Source organism: Mustela erminea, chromosome 4, assembly GCF_009829155.1.
Source record: "Mustela erminea isolate mMusErm1 chromosome 4, mMusErm1.Pri, whole genome shotgun sequence".
Taxonomy (NCBI): domain Eukaryota; kingdom Metazoa; phylum Chordata; class Mammalia; order Carnivora; family Mustelidae; genus Mustela; species Mustela erminea.
The window spans coordinates 41,612,686-41,628,994 of NC_045617.1; the positions used below are offsets into that span (position 1 = coordinate 41,612,686).

General features: G+C 37.5%; 1 protein-coding gene across 1 annotated transcript in view; it reads left to right on the forward strand.

Moving 5' to 3' along the window:
* Positions 1 to 16,309, forward strand: part of RNGTT (RNA guanylyltransferase and 5'-phosphatase) — a 341,865-nt gene that overhangs the window by 83,838 nt on the left and 241,718 nt on the right. The window contains exon 9 of the mRNA XM_032339080.1: positions 10,483 to 10,618. Within this exon, the coding sequence (XP_032194971.1) occupies positions 10,483 to 10,618 (136 nt within the window). The remainder of the gene's footprint in view (positions 1 to 10,482; positions 10,619 to 16,309) is intronic.

The following is a 16,309-nucleotide window of genomic DNA, read 5'->3' on the forward strand; positions in this document are numbered from 1 at the left end:
TTTGGAATAACTGGAGTTGAAACCAAAAAATCATATCCCACAAACTTTTGTTCCAAAGCTTAAAAATTTAAATGTGCAGAAGAATCCCTGAATACCAACTGCTAAATAATTTTTCTAGTATCTCTAAAGATGGAAGCTGTGCTGTGCTTCCCACGAGCAATCCTTTATATTGAATTCTATCTTCTAAAGCCTTTTTTTCCCTTGATCTTTTTAAATCTTTTTACAGTAGGCGCACCTGGGTGGCTCAGTTGACAGACTCAAAGACAGACTCTTTGGCTAAGATCATGATACCGGGGTCTTAGAATCCAGCACAACATCGTGCTTCCTGCGCAGTGGGGGTCTGCTTCTCTCGTTCCCTCTACCCTCCCTGCTGTTTGTGCTCATACTCTGTCTCTCAAATAAATAAAACCTTAAAAAAATGTTTAGATTAAGTGTACATAGTATTTTCTTTAATATTCTACTTGAAGTAAAAAGAAAGGTTTGATAGATAGTAAGATATATATATATACATATATATATATGAATGATATATGTCCTATATATAATGTGTTAAAGTATGAATATGAAATAAACAGTTATGGTAGGAAAAACAACTATGCCACACCTTGGGATTGAATATTTATTCAGTTTCAGCATTATATTTAATTCTGAGCTTCTGAGCAGCCAGTGAAAAGAGAAATATAATTTTTGTCATCATATGAGAAGAGCATTTCTTTTTTTGAATTTTAAAATGTATTATCCTAATTCAGCTGTACTAAAACTGTGAATGTGGAGCACTAATTCTGCTGAATATTAACAGGTATCAGGATTAAGCTTGAAGATAATGGGCTAAATAAGATAAACAGACTTCTCTTTTTCTTTTTTCTTTTATTAAAAGTTTTTTTATTTCAATTCCCGTGTAGTTAACATACAGTGTAGTTAACATACAGGCACCTCCACCAGGTACTTGAAGATCTGGGTTAGTTTTGGTGGAAGGACTTTTGTTGCTTAAGGTGTGGGAGAGGGTGGAGGGCTATCCTTGAGGTCCTCTTTCCAACTTGTTGAGGATGGCTTTTTTGCATTTTCGGGTGGTTGATGTGTGGTTTTGGTTGTGTGTATTTCATGTTGGGTGCAAAGCAGACACAAATTTGTGAAGTAATGTAATTAGTTAAATAAGATAATTTCATAATTTAAATTTACTTTTGACTTCCTTTCTTGTAATAAATGTTTAATATGTATATATAATTTAATATCTTTAGTTATGTTGTAGAACAGGTATTGATTTGTATGACGCTGTGAAATAAAATGTTTCCTTTAAAAAATAAGTTTATATTAGTCTCAGGTGTAAAGTATAGTGATTCAACAATTCTATACATTACTCAGTGTTCATCATGGTTAAGTGTACTCTTTATGGGGGGAGGAGTCAAGATGGCAGAGGAGGAGCAGGCTGAGGCTACATCAGGTAGCAGGAGATCAGCTAGATAGTTTATCTAAAGATTGCAAACACCTGAAAATCCAATGGGAGATTGAAGAGAGGAAGAACAGCAATTCTAGAAACAGAAAATCAGTCACTTTCTGAAAGGTAGGACTGGTGGAGAAGTGAATCCAAAGGGATGGGAAGATAGACTGTGGTGGGAGGGACTGGCTCCCAGGGAACCTTGGAGCAACGGAGCACAGAATCGGGACTTTTAGAAGTCTGTTCCACTGAGGGGCATCGCTCCGGAGGCTAAACCAGGGTGAAGCCCACGCGGGGTCAACGTGGCCCCAGGTCCCACAGGGTCATGGAAGGATTGGAGGTGTCTGAGTGTCGCAGAGCTTGCAGGTATTAGAACCGGGAAGCAGGCTACAGAGACAGAACCGAAGAGTGAGCTCTCAGCTAGGGGTTACCTTGAACCAGTCGCAGCCTGGGTGAGCTTGGAGCGTGGCCCGAGGCTAGGGAGACGGGAGTTATTGGGCGCTATTCTCTGAGGGCGCACTGAGGGGTGGGGCCCCAAGCTCTCAGCTCCTCTGGGCGGGACACTGGGAGGCCGCCATTTTCATTACCATCCTCCGGAACTCTAAGGAAAGCCTTCAGGTAACAAAAGCTCCCGAAGTGAACCCGAGCTGATTACTCAGCCCGGAGCCTGGTAAGGGAGGTGCAATTCCTCCTGGGGCAAAGACACTTGAGAAACACTACAACAGGCCCCTCTCCCAGAAGATCAACAAGAAATCCAGCCAGGACCAAGTTCACCTACCAAGGAGTGCAGGTTCAGTACTAAGGAGAGCGGTGGAATTCCAGGGGAGGAGAAAGCAAGCACTGAACTCATGGCTTTCTCCCCATGATTCATTAGTGTTGCAGTTAATTTAATTTCTTTTTCCCAATTTTTTTTTCAAATTTTTTTCATGTTCTAATTTTTTTTAACTTTTACCCCTTTCTTTTTTAATGTTTTTAAACTAGTTTTTCTAATATATATATATTTTTCTTTTTTATATTTTTTCTTTACTTGTTTTCTTTTTGTTTCTTTTTTTTTCCCGAACCTCTTTTTATCCCCTTTCTCCCCCCCATGATTTGGGGGTCTCCTCTGATTTGGTTAAAGCGTATTTTCTTGGGGTCTTTGCCACCCTTTTAGTATTTTACTTGCTCCTTCATATACTCTTATCTGGACAAAATGACAAGACAGAAAAATTCACCACAAAAAAGAACAAGAGGCAGTACTGAAGGCTAGGGACCTAATCAATACAGACATTGGTAATATGTCAGATATAGAGTTCAGAATGACGATTCTCAAGGTTCTAGCCGGGCTCGAAAAAGGCATGGAAGATATTAGAGAAACCCTCTCAGGAGATATAAAAGCCCTTTCTGGAGAAATAAAAGAACTGAAATCTAACCAAGTTGAAATCAAAAAAGCTATTAATGAGGTACAATAAAAAATGGAGGCTCTCACTGCTAGGATAAATGAGGCAGAAGAAAGAATTAGTTATATAGAAGACCAAATGACAGAATAAAGAAGCTGAGCAAAAGAGGGACAAACAGCTACTGGACCATGAGGGGAGAATTCGAGAGATAAGTGACACCATAAGATGAAACAACATTAGAATAATTGGGATTCCAGAAGAAGAAGGAAGAGAGGGGAGCAGAAGGTATATTGTAGAGAATTATTTGAGAGAATTTCCCTAATATGGCAAAGGGAAAAAGCATCAAAAGCCAGGAGGCGCAGAGAACCCCTCTCAAAATCAACAAGAATAGGTCCATACCCCGTCACCTATTAGTAAAATTTACAAGTTTTAGTGACAAAGAGAAAATCCTGAAAGCAGCCAGGGAAAAGAAGTCTGTAACATACAGTGGTAAATATATCAGATTGGCAGCAGACTTATCCGCAGAGACCTGGCAGGCCAGAAAGAGCTGGCATGGTATATTCAGAGCACTAAATGAGAAAAACATGCAGCCAAGAATATTATTCAGCTAGGCTATCATTGAAAATAGAAGGAGAGATAAAAAGCTTCCAGGACAAACAAAAATTGAAAGAATTTGCAAACACCAAACCAGCTCTACAGGAAATCTTGAAAGGGGTCCTCTAAGCAAAGAGAGAGCCTAAAAGTAGTAGATCAGAAAGGACCAGAGACAATATACACTAACAGTCACCTTACAGGCAATACAATGGCACTAAATTCATATCTCTCAATAGTTACCCTGAATGTTAATGGGCTAAATGCCCCGATCAAAAGGCACAGGGTTTCAGAATGGATAAAAAAACAAAACCCCCCTATATGTTGCCTACAAGAAACTCATTTCAGACCCGAAGATACCACGAGATTTAAAGTGAGGGGGTGGAAAACAATTTACCATGCTAATGGACATCAGAAGAAAGCTGGGGTGGCAATCCTTATATCAGATTAATTAGATTTTAAGCCAAAGACTATAATAAGAGATGAGGAAGGACACTCTATCATACTCAAAGGATCTGTCCAACAAGAAAATCTAACAATTTTAAATATCTATGCCCCTAACGTGGGAGCAGCCAACTATATAAACCAATTAATAACAAAATCAAAGAAACACATCAACAATAATACAGTAATAGTAGGGGACTTTAGCACTCCCCTCACTGAAATGGACAGATCATCCAAGCAAAAGATCAACAAGGAAATAATGGCCTTAAATGACACACTGGACCAGATGGACATCACAGATATATTGAGAACATTTCATCCCAAAGCAACAGAATACAAATTCTTCTCTGGTGCACATGGAACATTCTCCAGAATAGATCACATCCTGCGTCCTCAATGAGGTCTCAACCGGTATCAAAAGATTGGGATCATTCCCTGCATATTTTCAGACCACAGTGCTCTGAAGCTAGAACTCAATCGCAAGAGGAAATTTGGAAAGAACCCAAATACATGGAGACTAAACAGCATCCTTCTAAAGAATGAATGGGTCAACCGGGAAATTAAAGAAGAATTGAAAAAATTCATGGAAACAAATGATAATGAAAACACAACGGTTCAAAATCTGTGGGACACAGGAAAGGCAGTCCTGAGAGAAAGATATATAGGAGTACAAGCCTTTCTCAAGAAACAAGAAAGGTCTCAAGTACACAACCTAACCCTACACCTAAAGGAGCTGGAGAAAAAACAAGAAAGCAAGCCTAAACCCAGCAGGAGAAGAGAAATAATAAAGATCAAAGCAGAAATCAATGAAATAGAAACCAAAAAAACAATAGAACAAATCAACGAAACTAGGAGCTGGTTCTTTGAAAGAATTAATAAGATTGATAAACCCCTGGCCAGACTTACCAAAAAGAAAAGAGAAAGGACCCAAATAAATAAAATCATGAATGCAGGAGGAGAGATCACAACTAACACCAAAGAAATACAAACAATTATAAGAACATACTATGAGCAGCTCTACGCCAACAAATTTGACAATCTGGAAGAAATGGATGCATTTCTAGAGACATATAAATTATCACAACTGAACCAGGAAGAAATAGAAAACCTGAACAGACCCATAACCAGTAAGGAGATTGAAACAGTCATCAAAAACCTCCAAACAAACAAAAGCCCAGGGCCAGATGACTTCCCAGGGGAATTCTACCAAACGTTTAAAGAAGAACTAATTCCTATTATCCTGAAACTGTTCAAAAAATAGAAATGGAAGGAAAACTTCCAAACTCATTTTATGAGGCCAGCATCACCTTGATCCCAAAACCAGACAAGGATCCCATCAAAAAAGAGAACTACAGACCAATATCCTTGATGAATACAGATTCGAAAATTCTCACCAAAATACTAGCTAATAGGATTCACCAGTACATTAAAAGGATTTTTCACCACGACCAAGTGGGATTTATTCCAGGGCTGCAAGGTTGGTTCAACATCTGCAAATCAATCAGTGGGATACAATACATTAATAACAGAAAGAACAAGAACCATATGATACTCAATAGATGCTGAAAAAGCATTTGACAAAGTACAGCATCCCTTCCTGATCTAAACTCTTCAAAGTGTAGGGGTAGAGGGCACATACCTCAATATTATCAAAGCCATCTATGAAAAACCCATCGCAAATATCATTCTCAATGGAGAAAAACTGAAAGCTTTTCCGCTAAGGTCAGGAACACGGCAGGGATGTCCATTATCACCACTGCTATTCAACATAGTACTAGAAGTCCTAGCCTCAGCAATCAGACAATAAAAGGAAATTAAAGGCATCCAAATCAGCAAAGAAGAAGTCAAACTATCACTCTTCACAGATATGATACTATATGTGGAACACCCAAAACACTCCACTCCGAAACTGCTAGAACTTGTACAGGAATTCAGTAAAGTGTCAGGATATAAAATCAATGCACAGAAATCAGTTGCATTTCTCTACACCAACAAGAAAGAAGAAAGAGAAATTAAGGATTCAATCCCATTTACAGTTGCACCCAAAACTATAAGATACCTAGGAAGAAAACCTAACCAAAAAGGCTAAGAATTTATACTCAGAAAACTATAAAGTACTCATGAAAGAAAATGAGGAAGACACAAAGAAATGGAAAAATGTTCCATGCTCCTGGATTGGAAGAACAAATATTGTGAAAATGTCTATGCTACCTAAAGCAATCTACACATTTAATGCAATCCCTATCAAAATCCTACCCATTTTTTTCAAAGAAATGGAACAAATAATTCTAAAATTTATATGGAACCAGAAAAGACCTCGAATAGCCAATGGAATATTGAAAACGAAAACCAAAGTTGGTGGCATCTCAATTCCGGACTTCAGGCTCTATTACAAAGCTGTCATCATCAAGACAGCATGGTACTGGCACAAAAACAGACACATAGATAAATGGAACAGAATAGAGATCCCAGAAATAGACCCTTAACTCTATGGTCAACTAATCTTTGACAAAGCAGGGAAGAATGTCCAATGGGAAAAAAGACAGCCTCTTCAACAAATGGTGTTGGGAAAATTGGACGGCCACATGCAGAAAAATGAAATTGGACCATTTCCTTACACCACACACGAAAATAGATTCAAAATGGATAAAGGACCTCAGTGTGAGAAAGGAATCCATCAAAATCCTTGAGAATACAGGCAGCAACCTCTTCGACCTCAGCTGCAGCAACATCTTCCTAGGAACATTGCCAAAGGCAAGGGAAGCGAGGACAAAAATAAACTATTGGGATTTTATCAAGATCAAAAGTTTTTGCACAGCAAAGGAAACAGTTAACAAACCAAAAGACAACTGACAGAATAGGAGAAGATATTTGCAAAAACATATCAGATGAAGGGCTAGTTTCCAAAATCTATAAAGAACTTAGGAAACTCAACATCCAAAGAACAAATAATTCAATCAAGAAATGGGCAGAAGACATGAACAGACATTTCTGCAAAGCCGACAGCCAGATGGCCAACAGACACATGAAAAAGTGCTCCACATCACTGGGCATCAGGGAAATACAAATCAAAATCACCTCACACCAGTCAGCTCTTGCAAATGGCAAGATTTCATTCTTTTTTTATGGCTGAGTATTTTTCCAGTATACACACACACACACACACACACACACACACACACACACACACACACCACATCTTTATCCATTCATATTTCAGTGGACTCTTGTTCTGCTTCCATAATTTGGCTATTGTAAATAATGCTTCAGTAAACATTTAGGCTTAGGGTCTTGTATTTTTTGGGTAAATACCCAATAGTGTCATTACTGGATTGTAGAGTAGTTTTATTTTTAATTTTTTGTGAAATGTCCATACTATTTTCTGGAGCAGCTGCACAGTTTGCATTCCTACCACCAGTGCAAGAAGATTCCTCTTTCTCCATATCCTTGTCAATGTTGTTTCTTGTGTTCTTTTAGCCATTCTGATTAAGTGTGAGGTGATATTTCGTTGTAGTTTTGATTTGCATTTCCCTGATGATGAGTGATCTTGAGCACCTTTTTGTATGTCTGTTAGCCTTCGTGTATCTTGTTTGAAGAAATATCTGTTCAAGTCTTCTGCCCATTTTTAAGTTGGATTATTTATTTTTTGGGTGTTGAATTGTGTAAGTTCCTTATATATTTTGGTATTAACCCTTTTTCAGTTATGTCATTTGCAAATATCTTCTCCCATTCAGTAGGTTGTCTTTTAGTTTTGCTGATTGTTTCCTTCACTGTGAAGAAGCTTTTTATTTTGATGCAGTCACAATAGTTTATTTTTCCTTTTTTCCCTTTGCCTCAGGAGACTTATCTAGAAAAATGTTGCTATGGCCAATGTCAGAGAAATTGCTGCCTATGCTCTCTTCTAAGGTTTTGATGATTTCCTGACTCACATTTAGGTCTCTTACTGATTTCGAATTTATTTTTGTGTATGGTGTAAGGAAGTGGTCCAGTTTCATTCTTTTGCATGTGGCTGTCCAGTTTTCCCAACACCTTTGTTGAAGAGACTATCACTCGTTGCATATTCTTGTCTCTTTTGTTATAAATTAATTGACCGTATAATTGTGGTTTGTTTCTGGGTTTTCTGTTCTGTTCCATTGATCTATGTGTCTGTCTTTGTGCCAGTACCATGCTGTTTTGATTAGTGCAGCTTTGTACTATGACTGGAGGTCTGGAATTGTGATGCCTCAAGGTTTGTTTTTCTTTTTCAAGATTATTTTGGCTATTTGTGGTTCCCATACAAGTTTTAGGATTATTCATTGTAGTTCTGTGAAAAATGACATTGGTATTTTGCTAGGTGTAGTATTAAATCTGTAGCTTGCTTCTTTCATCAGTGTTTTAGAGTATACTTATCAGTTCCAGTAGTTTTTTGGTGGAGACTCTTGGGTTTTCTACAGAGTATCATGCGATCTGCAAATAATGAAAGTTTTACTTCTTTACTAATTTGGATGTCTTTTTGTTGTCATAAAGAGACTTCTTACATGTTTTCTCATAACCTTAAGTATTTTTAACATGTATCTTGACTGTCTAAGAGAAAGATAGTTTCCTTAATCCATTTTGCCATTTGTGCTGGCCTAAGTCAGTGAACAACTGGATGGATTATGTCTTCAGTGACATTTTTGCAGAAGATACCACAATTGCTTTTTATTTGACCTTTCCTTATGTTGATTTAACTTTTCTTTTTTTTTTTTTTTAAGATTTTATTTATTTGACAGAGAGAGATCACAAGTAGGCAGAGAGGCAGGCAGAGAGAGAGAGAGGAGGAAGCAGGCTCCCTGCTGAGCAGAGAGCCCGATGCGGGACTCGATCCCAGCACCCTGAGATCATGACCCAAGCCGAAGGCAGCGGCCCAACCCACTGAGCCACCCAGGCACCCCTATTTAACTTTTCTTTGAAACACAATCCAGGGGAAGGCTAATTACTTCCAAGAAATCTAGGTTCTCCCTATCTACCTGGAGTTGCTGCTTTTGAAAAGCACATGCAGGAATGCTTTAGGGGCTAAGTATTTCTGTTATCTGCCTGCCTGCTGACCTGGCAGTAGGTCTAGGAGTCTCTCAGAGGTATAGTCATTCTAGACTGAGGCTGATTATCTTTTTCCTTGTGTAACCTGACTCCAAGACCCACACCTACTAAGGCTACCACTGTTTCAATATGTAGCAAGGGCCTGAGCGCTCCACCTTCTCCCCAGGGACCTGCTGGGACTAATTATTTTGAAAACACTAGTAACAGCATGCTTCCAATTTATTCCCCAGATGTAAGCTCTTTTGGTCTTTGCTGCTCTTCAAACTGTTTGTCACATACTTCTTGTACCTTAATCAGCTCTCCCATTTCTCCTCTCCTGTTCTAAACACGTCTGTTTGCTCTTTAGAACACTTGTTTATGCCAAATAAATTATCTTCTGTTACATTAGCCTCTGCTTGTTAACTTCCATCTGTTCATTTAATATTTCATTTAATGTTTCTTCTACCCCCCTGGCCTTAACTTGACTGAGGTACATCTTTCAGTTGTTGCTTCTTTTTTACTGAAATACCTTGTGGGCCCAAGGTTGGGCAAGACCCGTCAGCCTTCTCCATTTTCAGTGGTACATCCAGACTTTTATTCCTCCATTCTTTCAATTATCAGCAAGTAAGAACAACTTAAAATAAAATTCCGTTCCTTTGAGTCTTATGCCTTTTAACTTTCTTACTCATTCCTGTCAATTTTCTCTCATTTGAAAATTTTGATACCTGGTATAATCTTTTCCACCCCAATCTTGCCATTATTCATTTGGTAGCATAACCTATTCATCTGTAATTTCCTCAGCTTGAATCCATTTGGATTTTATTTTTATATGTACTCTGTGAAGTACAGCTCCATTCTTGGTGATCCACTGATGGGGAAGCAGTGACAATAACTTGACCATGTGAGGGAATGATGCAATCCCCATAAATTGATTGGGTCTAAGAAGATAAGGGCTGATAAAAATTCTCAGGAATGTTTAAAATGTTTTGTGTTTAATATGTTTTAAAAATTTCAATTTTATAGGAATGAATGACAATTGTACTTGAAATGGTGATATCTGGCTATATTATAATCTTGATTCAAAGAGAGGGGTTAGCTCTTTTGCTAACTGTAGTGTGGTAGAAGGAGCATTGGATAATTTGAAGTCCAGCCATTTGCTAGTCGGTTACTTTCTCTTTTTTCCTACTGCAAAATGGAGAGTAATAACTAATTCATAAAGTTGTTGGGCTAATAAAATGCAAGAATTCCATTTAAGTGTATGTGTGTTTTGTAAACATTGATGTTTAAGATCTAATACAAATTAGAGAACTATTCTCCCCTAAGGTAGGTCATAAGATTGCACTTCAACATCACATTGTCTGCATAAAAAACTTTGATTATCTATACACTGTGTGTTTTTATAGGAAAATAAATTCTTTTAAAAAAGTATTTGTTATTTGTGGTACTTTAATCTGAATGATAATAGTTGGGGTTAGGAGACTCCAGTGAATATTATTCTGTGTAGTTATTGTAAGTCTAAGGAAAAGTAATTTATTTCTTAGGATCCTTCTTTTGAATTACACTATTAATATTATCTTTTTAATGTTTAATCTACAGGTATATGATGTTGATTGATGGCACAAATGAAGTTTTTATGATTGATAGAGATAATTCAGTGTTTCATGTTTCAAATCTGGAATTTCCATTTCGTAAAGATCTCCGTATACATTTATCAAATACTCTCTTGGATGGGGTAAGTCATATATATATATATGTATGTGTCTCTCTCTCTCTCTCTCTCTCTATATATATATATATATATTTTAAGTTAGACACTGCTATTTTTCTTTTTCTTGCAAGTAAAAAAAAATTTTTTTTTTTCAAGTGTAGGGAGGGTCAGAGGGGAAGGGAGACAAAGAATCTTAAGGAGGATCCAGTCAAGCGTGGCTCGAAGTGGGGCCTAATCTCAAGCCTGAGATCATGACCTGAGCTGAAATCAGTAGTTGGATACTAAACCGACTAAAGGCTCCCCTAAATGTGTATTTTTATTAAGTCAATGGGAAACTTATAATCTAGTTTTTTAAATATTTTTTAAGGTATAATTGATATATAAAGAAAATAATCCAGTTTCTTATTAAGATTTAAATTTTATTTATCTCTTACCTTCACTTGCTCTCACTTGATCATTGTCTTGGCTATGGGAATAAGTGAACAAAATTAAATCTTAATATTTTTTTGCTCCTTGTGGTTGAAAAAAAGTTCTTATTGAAAAAGACTACTTTTATTTTATTCTTTTACTTGTCAATTGAATTTTAATTATATGATACAACATATCCCTTGGCTCTTCAGCTTTGACATCAACAACTATACTTTTACATTTGAATTTTAAAAGCTGGTAAGAATTTTCCATTTTTTTTTCTTTAAAGATTTTATTTATTTATTTGACATGGAGCTGGTAAGAATTTTCCATTTTTTTTTCTTTAAAGATTTTATTTATTTATTTGACATGGAGAGAGACAGCCAGAGAGGGATCATAAGCAGGGGGAATGGGAGAGGGAGAAGCAGACTTCCTGCTGAGCAGGGAGCCCGATACAGGGCTTGATCCCAGGACTCTGGGATCATGACCTGAGCTGAAGGCAGATGCTTAATGACCAGGCATCCCTGGATTTTCCCATTTCAGAAAATATATTTAATAATCATAAAATTACTTGATTAAAAATATTTTAGCTTTCTCCCGTATAAGCAGCTTTCTTCCCAATTCTGAGAATATCTGTTCATTGTAAATAAAAATTAAAATAATATAGAATATTAGGAAAAAGCTGGTGAAAATCACCAGAACTACTATTGGAGTAACTTACATTATCATTTTGATGAACATTATTCCAGACTTTTCTCTGTGCCATAGTGTTCAATCTTACGTCTATTCCTGTGGAATGTAATATTCATGTTAATAATAGAAACTCAGAACATAGATTCTTTAGTGTAGTTGGGATCCTTTATAGTCCAGTAAGATTCTAAATAATCGTGGAACCTCTGCCTCTTTGAAAGTGAGTGCTCTGGTGAAATATGTATATACATGTGTAGTTAAATATTTTGTATGAAAAGAACCAAATGGTACATGTGTTTTGTTACTTGTCTTTTTCTCCTAATGTGGCAATTTGATTTGGACATTATTCTCACATAAATGTCTGAATGGTATAACATTGCATATGTAAACACCATAATTACTGGGGTATCCAAACTATCTTTACTGTGAAAATTATAGTAGATGCTCTTTAAAAATATGACCCATCTCAATAACCCAGCCTCAACTTAGTGAATGAGACTCTCCCAGGGACCAGAGTCATCTGTACTTTTAATAAGTGCTCAAGTAATCAGGCAAGTTTAAGAAATAGTTCCGTAATTTATTTAAACAGTCCTCTTTTGGTGAACATTTTTTTTTTTTAGGTTTTTATTTTTATTTTTTTTTAATTGGAAGACACTTAAATGCATATCCTTATACATTTTTCCTTTTACAATTGTGCAGTTTTTTTAAACATTAAAAATTTCTTAAAAAATTTAGTTAATGTATAATGTATTATTGGTTTCAGAGGTACAGGTCTGTGATTCATCAGTCTTATATTTACCCAGTGGTCATTACATCACATGACCTCCTTAGTGCCCATCACCCAGTTACTGCATCCCTCCTCTGCTCCCCCTTACAGGGATCCACAGTTGGTTTCTTATGACTAAGAGTCTTTTATGGTTTGCCTCCCTGTCTGGTTTTGTCTTGTTTTTTTTCCACTCTTCCCCATGATCCGCTGTTTTGTTTCTTAAATTCCACATATCAGTGAGATGATACGATAATTGTCTTTCTCTGATTGATTTATTTTGCTTAGCGTAATACCCTCTAGTTGCATCCACGTCATTGCAAATGGCAAGATTTCATTTTTTTTGATGGCTGAGTAGTATTCCATTGTGTATATATACCACATCGTCTTTATCCATTCATCTGTTAATGGACATTTAGGCCCTTTCCATAGTTTGGCTATTGTGGACATTGCTGCTGTAAACACTGGGGTGCAGGGTGTCCCTTCAGGTCACTACATTTTTATCTTTGGGGTAAATACCCCCAGTATTGCAATTGCTGGGTTGTAGGGTGGCTCTATTTTCAACTTTTGGAGGAACCTCCATACCGTTTCCCAGAGCGGCTGTACCAGCTATCATTTCCACCATCAGTGTAAGAGGGTTCCCCTTGATTTGTGTCCTCACCAACATCTGTCATTTTCTGACTTAATAATTTTAGCCATTCTGGTTGGTGTGAGGTGTTTTCTCATTGTGCTTTTGATTTGTATTTCCCTGGTGCCGAGGGATGTTGAGCACCTTTTCGTGTGTCTGTTGGCCGTTTGGATGTTTGCTTTGAAGAAGTGTCTGTTCGTGCCTTATGCCCATTTCTTGATTGGATTATTTGTTCTTTTGGTGTTGAGTTTGATAAGTTATTTATAGATACTGGGTACTAGCCCTTTATCTGATATATCATTTGCATATCTTCTCCCGTTCTGATGGTTGTCTTTCGATTTTATTTATTTATTTTTAATTTTTTATTTTTAATAAACATATATTTTTATCCCCAGGGGTACAGGTCTGTGAATCACCAGGTTTACACACTTCACAGCACTCACCAAAGCACATACCCTCCCCAATGTCCATAATCCCACCCCCTTCTCCCAAACCCCCTCCCCCCAGCAACCCTCAGTCTGTTTTGTGAGATTAAGAGTCACTTATGGTTTGTCTCCCTCCCAATCCCATCTTGTTTCATTTATTCTTCTCCTACCCACTTAAGCCCCCATGTTGCATCACCATTTCCTCATATCAGGGAGATCATATGATAGTTGTCTTTCTCTGCTTGACTTATTTCGCTAAGCATGATATGCTCTAGTTCCATCCATGTTGTCGCAAATGGCAAGATTTCATTTCTTTTGATGGCTGCATAGTATTCCATTGTATATATATACCACATCTTCTTTATCCATTCATCTGTTGATGGACATCTAGGTTCTTTCCATAGTTTGGCTATTGTGGACATTGCTGCTATAAACATTCGGGTGCACGTGCCCCTTTGGATCACTACGTTTGTATCTTTAGGGTAAATACCCAATAGTGCAATTGCTGGGTCATAGGGCAGTTCTATTTTCAACATTTTGAGGAACCTCCATGCTGCTTTCCAGAGTGGCTGCACCAGCTTGCATTCCCACCAACAGTGTAGGAGGGTTCCCCTTTCTCCGCATCCTCGCCAGCATCTGTCATTTCCTGACTTGTTTATTTTAGCCATTCTGACTGGTATGAGGTGATATCTCATTGTGGTTTTGATTTGTATTTCCCTGATGCCGAGTGATATGGAGCACTTTTTCATGTGTCTGTTGGCCATCTGGATGCCTTCTTTGCAGAAATGTCTGTTCATGTCCTCTGCCCATTTCTTGATTGGATTATTTGTTCTTTGGGTGTTGAGTTTGCTAAGTTCTGTTCTTTATAGATTCTGGACACTAGTCCTTTATCTGATATGTCGTTTGCAAATATCTTCTCCCATTCTGTCAGTTGTCTTTTGATTTTGTTAACTGTTTCCTTTGCTGTGCAAAAGCTTTTGATCTTGATGAAATCCCAATAGTTCATTTTTGCCCTTGCTTCCCTTGCCTTTGGCATTGTTCCTAGGAAGATGTTGCTGCAGCTGAGGTCAAAGAGGTTGCTGCCTGTGTTCTCCTCAAGGATTTTGATGGATTCCTTTCGCACATTGAGGTCCTTCATCCATTTTGAGTCTATTTTCGTGTGTGGTGTAAGGAAATGGTCCAATTTCATTTTTCTGCATGTGGCTGTCCAGTTTTCCCAGCACCATTTATTGAAGAGGCTGTCTTTTTTCCATTGGACATTCTTTCCTGCTTTGTCGAAGATTAGTTGACTGTAGAGTTGAGGGTCTATTTCTGGGCTCTCTATTCTGTTCCATTGATCTATGTGTCTGTTTTTGTGCCAGTACCATGCTGTCTTGATGATGACAGCTTTGTAATAGAGCTTGAAGTCCGGAATTGTGATGCCACCAACGTTGGCTTTCTTTTTCAATATCCCTTTGGCTATTCGAGGTCTTTTCTGGTTCCATATAAATTTTAGCATTATTTGTTCCATTTCTTTGAAAAAGATGGATGGTACTTTGATAGGAATTGCATTAAATGTGTAGATTGCTTTAGGTAGCATAGACATTTTCACAATATTTATTTTTCCAATCCAGGAGCATGGAACATTTTTCCATTTCTTTGTGTCTTCCTCAATTTCTTTCATGAGTACTTTATAGTTTTCTGAGTATAGATTCTTTGCCTCTTTGGTTAGGTTTATTCCTAGGTACCTTATGGTTTTGGGTGCAATTGTAAATGGGATTGACTCCTTAATTTCTCTTTCTTCTATCTTGCTGTTGGTGTAGAGAAATGCAACTGATTTCTGTGCATTGATTTTATATCTTGACACTTTACTGAATTCCTGTACAAGTTCTAGCAGTTTTGGAGTGGAGTCTTTTGGGTTTTCCACATACAGTATCATATCATCTGCGAAGAGTGATAATTTGACTTCTTCTTTGCCGATTTGGATGCCTTTAATTTCCTTTTGTTGTCTGATTGCTGAGGCTAGGACCTCTAGTACTATGTTGAATAGCAGTGGTGATAATGGACATCCCTGCCGTGTTCCTGACCTTAGCGGAAAAGCTTTCAGTTTTTCTCCATTGAGAATGATATTTGCAGTGGGTTTTTCATAGAAGGCTTTGATGATACTGAGGTATGTGCCCTGTATCCCTACACTTTGAAGAGTTTTGATCAGGAAGGGATGCTGTACTTTGTCAAATGCTTTTTCAGCATCTATTGAGAGTATCATATGGTTCTTGTTCTTTCTGTTATTAATGTATTGTATCCCACTGATTGATTTGCAGATGTTGAACCAACCTTGCAGCCCTGGAATAAATCCCACGTGGTCGTGGTGAATAATCCTTTTAATGTACTGTTGAATCCTATTAGCTAGTATTTTGGTGAGAATTTTCGAATCTGTGTTCATCAAGGATATTGGTCTGTAGTTCTCTTTTTTGATGGGATCCTTGTCTGGTTTTGGGATCAAGGTGATGCTGGCCTCATAAAATGAGTTTGGAAGTTTTCCTTCCATTTCTATTTTTTGGAACAGTTTCAGGAGAATAGGAATTAGTTCTTCTTTAAATGTTTGGTAGAATTCCCCTGGGAAGCCGTCTGGCCCTGGGCTTTTGTTTGTTTGGAGATTTTTAATGACGGTTTTAATCTCCTTACTGGTTATGGGTCTGTTCAGGCTTTCTATTTCTTCCTGGTTCAGTTGTGGTAGTTTATATGTTTCTAGGAATGCATCCATTTCTTCCAGATTGTCAAATTTGTTGGTGTAGAGTTGCTCATAGTATGTTCTTATAATA